Source organism: Oncorhynchus mykiss, chromosome 29, assembly GCF_057628025.1.
Source record: "Oncorhynchus mykiss isolate SJ-2025 chromosome 29, ASM5762802v1, whole genome shotgun sequence".
Lineage (NCBI taxonomy): Eukaryota > Metazoa > Chordata > Actinopteri > Salmoniformes > Salmonidae > Oncorhynchus > Oncorhynchus mykiss.
The window spans coordinates 44419457-44434633 of record NC_143050.1 but is presented as its reverse complement, the minus strand read 5'-3'; the positions used below and the strand labels follow the sequence as shown (position 1 = coordinate 44434633).

Below are 15177 nucleotides of genomic sequence, written 5' to 3'. Positions count from 1 at the left end.
TTTTTCTTCTCCTGGACAATTGGCTGGTGCCAATTTCTTCTTTTTTTTACGACTATTACCAGCGGAAACCCTGGTATTTTTCTGATAGACAATGAAATGAAATACACAGTTTGAGATCATTGTGAATGGGAATTGGGCTTCCTGGGAAAATGTTGTCTGAAGTTGCAATGGTAACCAAGGGGCTTAGCGACGGGTCAGTTGTCCTGATTAATCCTTAACCCCATTTGATTGTCATTATTGTGCTGATGACATTTCTTAATATGGGGATGTGTAGAATTGTAGGCTTCACTGTGTGCGGCGTTGTATGGGCCGGGACTTGTGTTTGTTCCGGTATGTGCATTGGCTCTGTTTGTCTTGGCAAGGATAGAAAAAGGTGTTTGTGTATTTTGACTGACATTGTTCTGTTTGTCTCTATCAGAGCACCTGTTAGGGATCAGGGCCCTGAGGCAGCGTCTGGAGGAGACCATCCACACCAACGACCGGCTCAGAGAACAGCTGGAGAGGAGACTGGCCGAGGTTGAGAGGGACCCAGGGACACAAACACATGCACACTAAGACACGCACACACACACTCATAGACACACAGTCAGTAAATAGGAGCAAGACTTCTCAAGCGCACACACACCTCTACCTTGCTTTCTCCCACTCTCCCTATTTCTTCATCCATCTCTCTCCCCCACTCTCCATCTATGTAACTGTTTAAGTTTGAATTCTCAGTGACGAACTGACTGTACGTACTGTACTGTGTGGGTTATCCAGTAGCCACCAACATCTTCATCCATGGTACAGAGGAGCAGGGCCAGCTGATCAGCGAGCTGCGCTTTCTGTGGAGTCAGTACCAGGCCCTGAAGGAGCAGCCGAATCTGGGCTCCAGAGGTACGACTAACAAGTATTTGTTTGTTTTTGACTGCTTTGCACATTCCTGAAAAATGTTCTGTGCAGGTTATAGCATGGTTTTATCACGTGGATGTGGTTCCTGAGATGTGATTATCAGATCATCTACACAGACCTGCTTTGATAATGCCACTTAGCAGATGCAACATCCTTATCGAATGTATGTTTGTTTATGGGTAACTCTGTTGTTTTTGTAGCAATGCTTCGCTTTATCTTGGCCAGGTCGCAGTTGTAAATGAGAACTGGCCTGCCTGGTTAATTAAAAAAAGGTGGGAAAAAAGACTAGTAATAGTGAGTGTATATTTTGTTAACAAGGGTATGTGATCCCTGAATTGCTTGAACCCACAACCTTGGTATTGCCCAATATAGCAGAGGGATAATCTAACATTTAGTTGTCTATTATTAATTGATCTAAACTAAATATACAGTAATTATTCTCTCTTCAGACAAGCAGAAGAACGAGAAGCCACGTGCGGCTGCTTCTCCATTTTAGAATAAGGCTGTAACGTAACAAAATGTGGAAAAAGTCAAGGGGTCTGATTACTTTCTGAATGCACTGTAAAGTGTGCAACTTCTTTTTTTAGATTTTTATACAGTTTACTCTCCGTTAGTCAGCATCTCTACAATTTTGGGTGCGTCAGCTCATGTTTTTTACTAGACTGTAGTTAACAAATGTCACATTTATGTTATGAATGTTCTTCTCTCTTAGGATGTAGTTTTGTTTTAGGGAGTTGTGTGTATAATGTCAGTGAATTTGAGATGAGTGACCGTGTGTAACATCAATGTACATCTGTCATATATCAGTCAGTGACAGCGTATATAAAATCGGGTTGTATGTATAATGTGTGTTTTCTGTGTTCTCTCTACCAGACCTGAAATGCCAGACCCATTAAAAAATGGACACCATGTCCCAGTGTAGTAACAGCTCAGGGGACAGTGTCTCTGGCTCGGGTCCCCCTCTGTCCTGACTAGTGTCCGGCTACTACCTGTAGGCCAACCGCCTGGGCCTCCCCGAGAACCACAACGCCCTGTGTAAGCAGATCTCCGAGTGCAGGAGGCTCACCTGCACCACGGACACCTACCTGCAGCCAGCAGGGCTCCTTTGACAACAATGCAAATCCAACACACTCTGAAGAGTTATTGATTCCCTTGTTTTATACCATTTTCAGTTTTTCAGCTCATACTCTAAGAATTCAGAAGAATGAAAATGTACCATTACAAGCTTAAGGTCATAAGGTTTCATAATGTCATTCAACCCCACATTAACTATGACAGCATCAGCCCCGTGACTGACGCACAACCTGGTGATATCCAGAACTTTTGCCCCAGGAAAACAAAGTCTTTGCCCCAGGTACAGATATGCCTCACCATCGAACTCCCTATCACAACCGAGGCCAGAGCCACAGAACTCACCTGAGAAGAGGGCTGCTGAGACTCAGGTTGCGTGCAGGCCCCAACAGCCAAAGGGACAGAACTCTGATCCAGAGAGCACAGCCCAGCAGAGGGGGCAGCGGTGGTCCAGGATGTGCCCAGGCAGTTGATAGACTAGGTCAGTGAAGTAGCTGGAGGGGCATCCACTGCCACGGAGGGAACACCCAAGTCCCTGGCAGAATACAGCTGGTACAGGGGCTCAAAGCAATTTGAAAATCTTGAGTCTGGACGCAGGGGAAGGCGGCATGCGTGCCGAGAACGATTATTCTCCTTTCTGGTTCTGTCACGCAACCATTTACGCTCACCTGGAGTCAAACAATGAGCAGCCATTTCCTAGTTTTAGCTAGTAGAGGGGTGCAGTGGGGGAAACTGATCATAGTCCAGGAAGGCCCCATTATAATCTTCTTGGATGTTTTGATAGGAAATATTTAAAGATGCCGATCGTCACAATCATTTTGTAGTTCAAGGCGCTTGGTCAAAATGTTCATTCTTAATGAAGTGTAATAATCCTTTCTTTAGCTGCATCAAGTTCAATACATTTTTCACAAACGAAGGTATCCATCGGAACGTTCCCTGTGACAACTAAGAACATGTCGCAGATTACACACTTAAAAGCACACGAGTCCCCAGCAGATTCAAAGTGTTCACTGCTGAACACCAACAGTCCAAGGGAACAAACATTTCCCTGCTCTGCCTGGTACCTCCCTCCACGGCTGCGGCTGAGGACCAGTGCCTCGCACAACTGTGTTGTCTCTCTTTCATTGAATGTGAAGCGCGAGAGAGAAGCGCAGGGAGGCAGGTGATGGCTGGGTCGGTTATCAGTGGCAGGTCATTAAATGACCACCAACATGGCTGCGTATTAGCATTTGGTGTAGCCTCTCAGAGCTGTGTCGGGCGTGTCCCCAGTGTCACATCTTTCACCGCTGTCCCGCTTCTGTGCTGGTTTGAAATTAGTTTTGCTGTTATTTTCGGTTCTCTTAAAAAATTACGACAAAAATAAGTGTTTCACAGATATCTAGCTCTGCCTAACTTACGCTAGCCAGCTAACTGTATTGACGTCTTCCTCGCATTTCCTTTGGAAACTTGAAATTCATTGCTGCTGTCACGCTGTGCTTTGTTCAGCAAGTCCAACTGGTGCCAAATACGATCATAGAAATGCACCCCTGTTCAAAGTGGTAGACCGTTTCGTCAACATGAAAGACAGGATGTCATTGGCGTTTCTCTAAAAGTAGGCTGAGTCAACATGTTTTATTTACTTGCACGATTTTCCCCCTGCACCGCTACTGTCAATCATTATTTTAACAGTTCATGGTAGACATCATTCATAATAACAATGCACCCCATGCTGCTGATTTGAGCTGCTGAACCGTATTTGCAATTGTGTTTATGGATGAGAAATTTCCAAAAAGTTTGGGAGGGATACTGCTTTGCTATCCATTGCCTAGGACAGGGCTCTCCAACCCTGTTCGTGAAGAGCTACCATCATATACGTTTTTACTCCAAATCTAGCGCGTCCGATTCAATAATTAGCTGGTTGATAGGTTGAATGAGGTTATTTACAACTGGGGTTGGAGCGAAAACCTACAGGAAGGTAGCTCTCAAGGAACAGGGATGGAGAGCCCTGACCTAGGACATCAACAGCCAACTTGGGTTTCATTAAATAACCTATAGGCACAATATTTTTATTGCACATTTAGTCCTAATCAAACTGATGCATTTGGCGATGTTGAGATGCAATTCACTGACACTATAAAGAATAGCTTAACCATACTCATTGTTAGCCTAATATATACTTCGTATCTAGCACTGCCTCGCAAATTAACCAAACGTATATTAAATTACCAAAATATACCCTATACGCACAGCTCTGACTGTCTGTCTGCCCCGGTCCTCTCTCTCCCTCAGGTTGCCCTAGCTGGCTCCTCTTTTCACTTTGCTATGGTCTTCATTCTGTTGTTGTAGAATAGCTCTGCCTACTCATTGATAGCCCCTACTTTACGAACTTGCGCGAGGCATTGCAAGCCAGGAAATTGTGAAATACAGCATTGCGATAGCCTATATCTTTTGATTACGGATGGCTGTGCGCCTCCCATCTCTCCCTTTGCTGTGAAAGATGCGATAGCTTGTGTTCTCGAAGTAGACCACGGCAAAAATACTTCGGAATCCAAGCTTGACAACCATAAGCTTGACAACGATAAACACCTAGAGTCGATGGCAAGGAGTTGATTATTTTGGAGTCGACTCCCCACTAAGTTAAAGCAGATATGCAATTTGTTGACACTACAACACAGTAAAGACTTGGATACACAATATCCCGAACGCTAATTCGATGCTCTGTTTTGCTTGTTTACAGCTTTTTTCATTTTGAAGGGAACTGTTTAAGGCGGTCTTGTATTGTTATATCATCAACATTTCAAGAATAACATTCTAATATGGGGTGCTAATATGGTCAGCCATTCTAAAACCTGGCTTAACTCTCTATATACACTGAAAATACAAAAGTATGTTGACACCCCTTTAAATTAGTGGATCTGGTTATTTCAGCCACACCCGTTGCTGACCGGTGTATAAACTTAAGCAAACAGCCATGCAATTTCCATAGACAAATATATGCAGTAGAATGCCCTTATTGAATTGCTCAGTGTCTTTCAATGTGGCACCATCATAGGATGCCACGTTTCCAACAAGTCAGTTCGCCAAATTTCTGCCCTGCTATACTGCATCGTAGTGCTTGAGGCGTCACTACAGCCCCGGGTTGGATCCTGGGCTGTGTTTCAGCCAGCCGTGACCAGGAGACCCATGAGGCGGTGCACAATTGGCCCAGCGTCGTCAGGGTTAAGGGAGGGTTTGGCCGGCCGGGATTTCCTTGTTACATCGCGACTCTTTGTGGAAGGTCACAGGACGGGACCGCCGAGTGCTGAAGCACATGAAAATTGTCTGTCCTCGGTTGCAATACTCACTACAGAGTTCCAAACTGCCTCTGGAAGCAACGTCAGCACAATAACTGTTCGTCGGGAGCTTAATGAAATGGGTTTTCATGGCCGAGAAGCCGCACACAAGTCTAAGATCACCATGCATAATGCCAAGCATCAGATGGAGTGGTGAAAAGCTCACTGCCATTGGACTCAGCAGTGAAAACGCATTCTCTGGAGAGATGAATCAAACTTCACCATCTGGCAGTCCGGCGAACAAATCTAGGTTTGGTGGATGCCAGGAACACGCTACCTGTGCCCGGCGGGCAAGTTAGCTGGGCATGCTGTTGGACTTACATGCTGATGTATCACCACACAGGCTACGTTTTCTACTGTGATTGGTCAACAACGGCAGCACTGCTTGAAAAATAGAGCACAATCCTATTTTCTCCGTCTCGGCTGAGCGGTTTCTACGGGCATGAGCCCCGCTGACCATTCAGCCTGGATAGAATTTCACCACGCTTAGGCATCATTGAAAATGAAAGGGCATCCCGGTCCGCCATGCCCTGTCTGACAGCGCCTTAACACTATTCAAAGGCTACACGGAATCTCCGAATAATGTTTACATCACTGGTTAGAAGAGAATTAGTTGAAGACAGTCATCTAAATTCTAGAATGTTGGATGAAGTCTCTGGGAGGCTAACGAAACAGGGCAGAAACAAATCAGTTGCTTTGTTATTTAACTGCAACGAATCACGACCCAGCATAGGATATCACCACTGAAAAGGGTTGGTTGTTATTTAACTGCAACAAATCACGACCCAGCATAGGATATCACCACTGAAAAGGGTTGGCTGTTATTTACGTAATAGTTTGACTTTCAAAAACGGAGCATTGGTGTGGGGCCATCAACTTTTATGCCCTGAATTTTCTGTGCCATTTGAGCTTAAAAATGTTAATGGCGTTTGTTTAAAATCCTGCGATGGACAGGTGCGTAATAACGGTACCAAACCGAATATATGAATCTGAAATCGCTCCGCCATTTCCCAGTTGCTAAAATTCGAATGGTTTGCCTAATTTCAGTTTGTGACAAAACAAAACTGTGAAATATATGTTCAATATCCCAAAATATGGTATTTTCAGCTGTTTAAAGCTGGTGTACAACCCTGAAAGTAAAAGACGCAAAAACAAAATTTAAGGAAAGCATAAAAGTAACGCATATACAGTACCAGTCAAAGGTTTGGACACACCTACTCATTCAAGGGTTTTTCTTTATTTATACTTTTTTTATACTATTTTTTTATTTTTAGAATAATAGTGAAGACATCAAATCTATGAAACAACACATATGGAATCATGTAGTAACAAAAATAGTGTAAACAAATCTAAATATATTTTAGATTCTTCAAAGTAGCGACCCTTTGCCTTGATAGCTTTGCACACTCTTAGCCTTCTCTCAACCAGCTTCATGAGGAATGCTTTTCCAACCGTCTTGAAGGAGTCCATCTCAATTGGGCTGAGGTCGGATGATTGTGGAGGCCAGGTCATCTGATGCAGCACTCCATCACTCTCTTTCTTGGTCAAATAGCCCTTACAGAGCCTGGAGGTGTGTTTTGGGTCATTGTCCTGTTGAAAAACAAATGATAGTCCCACTAAGCACAAACCAGGTGGGATGGAGTATTGCTGCTGAATGCTGTTTAGCCATGCTGGTTTAGTGAGCCTTGAATTCTAAATAAATCATGGACAGTGTTACCTTGAAAGCAACCCCACACCATCACCCCTCCTACTCCTACTACATGCTTCACGGTGGAAACCACACAAGGAGATCATATGTGCACCTACTCTGCGTCTAACAAAGGCGGCTGTAAACAAAAATCTCACATTTGGACTCAGACCAAAAGGACAGATTTCCACTGGTCTAATGTCCATTGCTTGTGTTTCTTGGCCCAAGCAAGTCTCTTCTTATTTGTGCCCATTAGATGTGGTTTCTTTGCAGCAATTCAACCGTGAAGGCCTGATTCACGCAGTCTCCTCTGAACAGTTGATGTTGAGCTGTGTCTATTACTTGAACTCTGTGGTTTGATGCACTTGAAATAACTGAGGTCTTGACATTTTCCGGATTGACTGACCTTCACGTCTTAAAGTTATGGACTGTTGTTTCTCTTTGCTTATTTGAGCTGTTCTTGACAAAATATGGACTTGGTCTTTTACCAAATAGGTCTATCTTCTGTATACCACCCCTACCTTGTCACAACACAACTGATTGGCTCAAATGCATTAAGGAATTCCACAAGTGTACTTTTAACAAGGTACACCTGGTAATTGAAATGCATTCCAGGTGACTACCTCATGAAGCTGGTTGAGAGAATCTCAAGAGTGTGCAAAGCTGTTAAGGCAAAGGGTGGCTAATTAACGGTCAATTACCGTGAGACCGGCAGTTATTTGCTTGACAATCACCAGCTGACAAAATGTCATGACAGCCACAGCCCTAGTTATGGCATCAGCTAATAGGAATCCTAATAAAATATAAATATATAAATAAGTGCGGCCAGACTTACTAAGGATCTTCAGCAGACTGCACTACCAGCAGGGCCTTCTGCTCCACCTCCACCCTCTCCTCTACCCCACCTCCGGCTTCAGCTTAGGAGGGGGTCTGATGAGCCCTCTGGGCTTGGGGGCCAGCGCCTCCCCATTCTTAGCCTGGGAAACAACGGAAGACATCAGGTAAAATACATGGAAATAATAACAGTTTGGATGTTACCTTTATTCAATCAGTGATTGTTGTGGAGGAGGTACGTGCACATCTGGCAAAGGTAACACAGATTAATCTGCAAAGAATGGAAAAAATAAATAAAAATTACAAATAAAATTTAAAATCTCATCCTCCTACATCCATCTGCTGCCTTCGACACCACGAACCATCAGATCCTCCTCTCCACCCTCTCAGGGCTGGGCGTCTCAGGCTCTGCACATTCATGGATTGCATCCTACCTGGCAGTCCTGTCCTACATGGTGACATGAAGATGATCGGTGTCTGCACCACATGCGCTCACTTCTGGTGTCCCCAGGCCCTCTCTTCTGTTCTCTATTCACCAAGTCACGCGGCTGCGTCACTCACATGGTCTCTCCTATCGTTGCTATGCAGATGACACGCAACTACATTTCTCCTTCCCCCCCAGGTGGCGACACACACCTCTGTATGCCTGGCAGACAACTTAGCTTGGATGTCGGGCCACCACCTCAAGCTCAACAAGATGAAGCTGCTCTTCTACCCGGGGAAGACCTACTCTCTACATCACGGGCACTATTTTCACCTCCGGATGAGTTGGGGGCCTTGTTGATGAAGTTGTAGCGTCTTGAGCAGGCTTTCCATTAGGGACATAAAGAGGCGGTACACCCCAGGCCAGCAGGGAGAGTCCTGGGACTTACGGGAGAAACCCTGATCAGGGAGATGGAGAGAAGCTAACGTTATAATAACAATTCTGTTTTTGACCACGGCCTATTGGGCTCTGGTCAAAAGTAGTGCACTATGTAGGGAATAGTGTGCCATTCGGGATGCATCCTATGTAATTCCCTCTTCAGACAAATGCCTTTATGTCTTCAACTGAAAATGCACGTGCTGTGGGGAACTGAACCCAGAGACACAGAATGTGACCCGTAACCCAGTGACCAACTGCATCCCGTTCAGACTCATCATCACTTAGGTAATTTAGCCATTTTATATAAATGCTTTTATGTCATGTGCCGCATCCTAAATGGCACCATTTGCAGCCATGTTGTGGATGTGTGTTACCTGTGAGGCTCCATTGGAGGGCACTGCATAGGCACTGAGCAGAGGGAGACAGATGCTCTGGATGACGCTGGCCCCGGCTACTGCTGCTGCCCCCTGGAGGACAGGGCACAGAACATGCTCAATGGCTGAAACACAGAGTACATTTTCATGTTTAAATAGGTTTGTCTTTGCAGAATAGATAATGATATCTAATAATATTACATCTAAGTCTTTCTACAGTACTCAACATTGTGCTATTGGGGTGTGACAATTGGTGTCCTTCTGTACCTGTGGTGGGTGGGTGAATGAGAGAGACAGACAAAGTGTGTTCCTGTGGTGGGTGTGTAATAGAGAAAGACCAACATGTTTTCTTTTAGGGCCTCTACCAATTTTTGGGGGACCAAGGAAGCCGATGGACGATATTTTATGGCGATATTCAATATCATTACATTTAAAAATGTTAGTAAACATCTTCCAGAGACATCCATATATGCATCAATAAATCAAACTATATAACATAAATGGTAATAATTTATTTGTATGGTAAATCTCTATTGATACACTGGTCAGTAGCCTAGGACTACAATACAGGTGAATGCATATGCAATAGAAGTGTGCATGCATTGAGTTACTGAGCTTGCTACGGCGCCGGCTGTAGTTTGCAACACAAGAGGCACGGAGGGCTCTCGCTAGAAAGGGGACATTGGCTGCGCCGATAGTCAAGACTAAGAAAGGGGTAATACTGGCCCTAAATATCGGCCAAACTGATTATCGATCGGTCATTGACTAATGTGTACTTGTGGCGTGTGTGTACCTGTGGCGTGTGTGTACCTGTGGCGTGCGGGCCAGCGGGAGAAGCAGATGCAGGGCAGCCTCAGTAAAGTAGAGGTTGTGTTTGGATCACAGGCTCAGTTCTAGAGTGCTGAGAACCGAGTGGAGAACGGGAACCTTCCTCATCACTAGAACCCAGTGTTCCTCGTCGTCACGACACAGCTCCATAGCCAGGTGTAACACCAGCAAACACACCTTAGAGAAAGAGAAAGATTGAAAGGAAGAGGGGTACAGAGAATATTAAGGCTGAACACTTAGTCGAATTGCTTTACATAAACTACACTTGAGATGATCCACCACAGACAAGTAACATAGATCATTCTGACTGCTGAGTTGCCCTGACTAAGTTCGTCATAGATTATCATTTTTTCAGCACATACAATTGATAAAAGATGCAGAGTTAATTTTTTGGGAATGCTTTTTCAAAACACTTGGAACAACAACTGTGTGCGTTTAGAAGAGTAAAATGGCGGCCTCGGTCTGGTTGTGTGACTCACCCGTCCCTCTGGTCCTTCTGGACGCGTCCTCGGGGACATCCCCTGCCTGGGCCGTGTGATGCGTGCTGTCAATCAGTGCCAGTGCCTCGTCCTGCACAGTCTCACACACACACAGCAGTAGCTGGGGAAGTTGGCAGATCTCACCACCTGGTAAATGTAATGAGCAATACTGTTACAGTGGTATACATGTCATGTATACAGTGGTATACCCAGGGGTGCAAATAAGGAGATACAGTCTGGTACGGCGTCCCGGCAAAATAAATAGTGGGGGTAAGCCGTACCAGTAAAACATGAGCCTGTCAAAACAAAATGTCAAGAAAACTGTAGGCTATTAGACCGTTATTTATCATTACCACATGTCAGAGGCATGGAACAATTGCGAATGGACATTAAAACGGGCGATATAGTCTACGCTCCAAAATGCGATGTGGTTCGTCATTCCAAAATCATGGGCATTAATATGGACTTGGTCCCCTCTTTGCTGCTATAACCGCCTCCACTCTTCTGGGAAAGCTTTCCCACTAGAAGTTGGAACGTTGCTGTGGGAACTTGCTTCCATTCAGCCACAAGAGTATTAGTGAGATCGGGCACTGATCTTGGGCGATTAGGTCTGACTTGCAGTCGGCGTTCCAATAATCTCCGAAAGGTGTTCGATGGGGTTGAGGTCAGGGCTTTGTGCAGGTCAGTCAAGTTCTTCCACACCGATCTCGACAAACCATTTCTGTATGGACCTCGCTTTGTGAACGGGGGCAGTATCATGCTGAAACAGGAACTTCGCTAAACTGTTGAATCGAATGGGCCTAGCCCGAACCAAGATAAACAGCCCCAAACCATTATTCCTCATCGACCAAACTTTACAGTTGGCACTATGCATTCGGGCAGGCAGCATTTTCCTGGCAACCGCCAAATCCAGATTTGTCCTTTGGACTGCCAAATGGTGAAGCGTGATTCATCACTCCAGAGACGCTTTTCCACTGCTCCAGAGTCCAATGGCGTCGAGCTTTACACCACTCCAGCAGATGTTTGGCATTGTGCATGGCTTAGGCTTGTGTGTGGCAGCTCTGCCATGGAAATCCAATTCATGAAGCTCCCGACGAACAGTTATTGTGCTGAAGTTGCTTCCAGAGGCAGGTTGGAACTCGATAGTAAGTGTTGCAACCGAGGAAAGACGATTTTTACAGATTCTATGATTAGGCCTGCAGGCGTGTGCACACATAGCAGGTCCCGTACGGGGAAGAAATTACATATACTTTCACCCCTGGTATACCACACACACACCCACACACAGCGGTTGTTCCCTTCCATACCATCGAGGCCCTGCATCTGCAGCGCAGAGATGAGAGCAGAGGCCTTGGTCTTTGCCATCAGCTGCTGGTCGGTCTGCAGGACACTCTCCAGGATCAGAGAGAGGGGAAACAACACGTCAGAGGTCGTGGCCACCACACTGGAGGATGATGGAGGGAGGATGGGTAAAAAGAGGGGAAGATGTTAGAGCCAATATGTACAGAGAGAGTTGAGACTGAATTAAGTATACAACACAGGTTGGAGGTGATTTTTAGCATCCTGATTTTTCTACCTGAGTGGACACAATATATATCTATTACACCAATTCACACACACACACACACACACACACACCTTCTCCACTGTTTGAGCAGGATCAGCAGCAGGGTAGTCATCATGGATCCCAGACGTAGACAGTGCACCGATCTGGGCACCAGCAACTGAAGAGACAGTGGAAGAGAACATGAGTGAAAAGATGAGTGAGACAGGGATGATGAGAAAACAAGTGAGTTAAAAGGAGTACAGAGATTAAATACAAGAGAGGAAGTGACAGCAAGTACACATTGCAGCAGTTGTCATGGTGACTAACTCACAACAGCTTTGGTCCCATTCAGCACATCCATGAAGAGCTTCAGTCTCATTCAACTGCATCACATCTGACTGGAGACAATACACACATCAATCAACCAACCAATCACATTGACATATCTGCATTTCACTCTGGACAAAATAAATGTAAGACTCAACACACACAAGATTTATATAACATACAACAACCAGTTCCAGTACTTGTAACTAAACAAATACAACTGATCACATGAAATTGGTAGTCTCACATCGCTACTATAACCCAAAGTCAAATTAATTCAACCTTGAACTTGAAAGTCACCGTTCAGTGCAGAGTAGTGGGTAGTGGGATGTGATAACGTACGTGGCTGCATTCCATATACAGTGCCTTGCGAAAGTATTCGGCCCCCTTGAACTTTGCGACCTTTTGCCACATTTCAGGCTTCAAACATAAAGATATAAAACTGTATTTTTTTGTGAAGAATCAACAACAAGTGGGACACAATCATGAAGTGGAACGACATTTATTGGATATTTCAAACTTTTTTAACAAATCAAAAACTGAAAAATTGGGCGTGCAAAATTATTCAGCCCCTTTACTTTCAGTGCAGCAAACTCTCTCCAGAAGTTCAGTGAGGATCTCTGAATGATCCAATGTTGACCTAAATGACTAATGATGATAAATACAATCCACCTGTGTGTAATCAAGTCTCCGTATAAATGCACTTGCACTGTGATAGTCTCAGAGGTCCGTCAAAAGCGCAGAGAGCATCATGAAGAACAAGGAACACACCAGGCAGGTCCGAGATACTGTTGTGAAGAAGTTTAAAGCCGGATTTGGATACAAAAAGATTTCCCAAGCTTTAAACATCCCAAGGAGCACTGTGCAAGCGATAATATTGAAGGAAGGAGTATCAGACCACTGCAAATCTACCAAGACCTGGCCGTCCCTCTAAACTTTCCGCTCATACAAGGAGAAGACTGATCAGAGATGCAGCCAAGAGGCCCATGATCACTCTGGATGAACTGCAGAGATCTACAGCTGAGGTGGGAGACTCTGTCCATAGGACAACAATCAGTCGTATATTGCACAAATCTGGCCTTTATGGAAGAGTGGCAAGAAGAAAGCCATTTCTTAAAGATATCCATAAAAAGTGTTGTTTAAAGTTTGCCACAAGCCACCTGGGAGACACACCAAACATGTGGAAGAAGGTGCTCTGGTCAGATTAAACCAAAATTGAACTTTTTGGCAACAATGCAAGACGTTATGTTTGGCGTAAAAGCAACACAGCTCATCACCCTGAACACACCATCTCCACTGTCAAACATGGTGGTGGCAGCATCATGGTTTGGGCCTGCTTTTCTTCAGCAGGGACAGGGAAGATGGTTAAAATTGATGGGAAGATGGATGGAGCCAAATACAGGACCATTCTGGAAGAAAACCTGATGGAGTCTGCAAAAGACCTGAGACTGGGACGGAGATTTGTCTTCCAACAAGACAATGTTCCAAAACATAAAGCAAAATCTACAATGGAATGGTTCAAAAATAAACATATCCAGGTGTTAGAATGGCCAAGTCAAAGTCCAGACCTGAATCCAATCGAGAATCTGTGGAAAGAACTGAAAACTGCTGTTCACAAATGCTCTCCATCCAACCTCACTGAGCTCGAGCTGTTTTGCAAGGAGGAATGGGAAAAAATGTCAGTCTCTCGATGTGCAAAACTGATAGAGACATACCCCAAGCGACTTACAGCTGTAATCGCAGCAAAAGGTGGCGCTACAAAGTATTAACTTAAGGGGGCTGAATAATTTTGCACGCCCAATTTTTCAGTTTTTGATTTGTTAAAAAAGTTTGAAATATCCAATAAATGTCGTTCCACTTCATGATTGTGTCCCACTTGTTGTTGATTCTTCACAAAAAAATACAGTTTTATATATTTATGTTTGAAGCCTGAAATGTGGCAAAAGGTCGCAAAGTTCAAGGGGGCTGAATACTTTCGCAAGGCACTGTATACAGTGTATACCAACCATTAGGAGCACATTCCTAATATCGAGTTGAACCCTCCCCTGTTGCCCTCAGAACAGCCGCAATTCATTGTGGCATAGACTTGAAATCGTTCCACATGGATGCTGGCCCATGTTAAATCCAACGCTTTCCATGGTTGTGTCAAGCTGGCTGGATGACCTTTGGATGGTGGACCATTCTTGATACACACAGGAAATGGTTGAGCGTGAAAAACCCAGCAGTGTTGCAGTTCTTAACACAAACCGGTGCGCCTGGCATCTAACCAGTTCAAGTGCACTTAAATATTTTGTCTTGCACATTCATCCTCTGAATGGCACACACACAATCCATGTCACAATTTTCTCAAGGCTTAAAAATCCTTCTTTAACCGGTCTCCTCCCCTTCACTGATTGAAGTGGATTTAACAGGTGACATCAATAAGGGATAATAACTTTCACCAGGATTCACCTGGACAGTTTATGTTATGGAAAGAGCAGGTGTTCTTAATGTTTTGTATACTCAGTGTATAAACATGCACACATATATTTTGTATACATTATTGGGTCATGGCGTACGTGACTGGTGGAGAGGATAAGCAGCAAAAACCAGTCTGACATGACCATCTGGGTCTCTGAGAATGAGCGCATGCCCTCTTCCTCAGTCTCAGCTATGTGCACCACCAGAGACTTGACGTACTGGGACCAGTAGTGCCGCCCGCTGGAGAACTTCTGCAGTGCGTCCTTCAGAGTCTGCTCCAGGGAGCCACTGGGGATCAGAGGTTCGTTCAGATGGAAGAGTACTGCGTAGAATAGATATGAACGCATCTCAGGTAGGATAAGGAATTTGTGACTTATCTATCCATTACGTTTCAAAAGTCCATCTCATTTAGTTTATTTCATATCTCTATTTTACTAATTTTCACAAGAAGTTTTTTGCATTTCGCTCCAATTCACACAGATATACAAAACTTGACACATCACATGC

At 44.5% G+C, this 15177-nt stretch overlaps 2 protein-coding genes across 3 annotated transcripts in view; both read right to left on the bottom strand.

Moving 5' to 3' along the window:
• Positions 1-7795: 7795 nt before the first annotated feature.
• LOC110509500 (nucleoporin NUP188-like) lies at positions 7796-12346 on the bottom strand. Of its 2 annotated transcripts, XM_036967222.2 has the most exons (7): positions 12215-12346; positions 11976-12061; positions 11645-11781; positions 10338-10484; positions 9841-10035; positions 9031-9123; positions 7796-8676 (listed from the first exon to the last, which is right to left on the bottom strand). In XM_036967222.2, the coding sequence occupies exons 1-5, from the start codon at positions 12260-12262 to the stop codon at positions 9992-9994; spliced, it is 462 nt and encodes a 153-aa protein (XP_036823117.1). In that variant the 5' UTR covers positions 12263-12346; the 3' UTR covers positions 7796-8676; positions 9031-9123; positions 9841-9991. The 2 variants fall into 2 exon arrangements, with proteins under 2 accessions (XP_036823117.1, XP_036823118.1); XM_036967223.2 differs by lacking the exon at positions 7796-8676 and having other exon boundaries at positions 9030-9155; positions 12215-12281.
• Positions 12347-14170: 1824 nt separating this feature from the next.
• LOC110509497 (volume-regulated anion channel subunit LRRC8A) overlaps positions 14171-15177 on the bottom strand; it is a 79417-nt gene continuing 78410 nt past the window's right edge. Inside the window, exon 4 of the mRNA XM_036967221.2 lies at positions 14171-14992. Coding sequence (XP_036823116.2) covers positions 14697-14992 — 296 coding nt within the window. The 3' untranslated portion in view covers positions 14171-14696. The remainder of the gene's footprint in view (positions 14993-15177) is intronic.

What these genes read in the sequence shown, in the direction of transcription:
- LOC110509500 (XM_036967222.2), bottom strand. Translation starts at nt 12,262, where the DNA reads ATGAGACTGAAGCTCTTCATGGATGTGCTGAATGGGACCAAAGCTGTT. An exon ending in GCAGATGCAGGGCCTCGATG is followed by an intron (nt 10,485 to 11,644) that starts GTATGGAAGGGA and finishes TACATTTACCAG; the next exon opens with GTGGTGAGATCTGCCAACTT. An exon ending in CAGAAGGACCAGAGGGACGG is followed by an intron (nt 10,036 to 10,337) that starts GTGAGTCACACA and finishes TCTTTCTCTAAG; the next exon opens with GTGTGTTTGCTGGTGTTACA.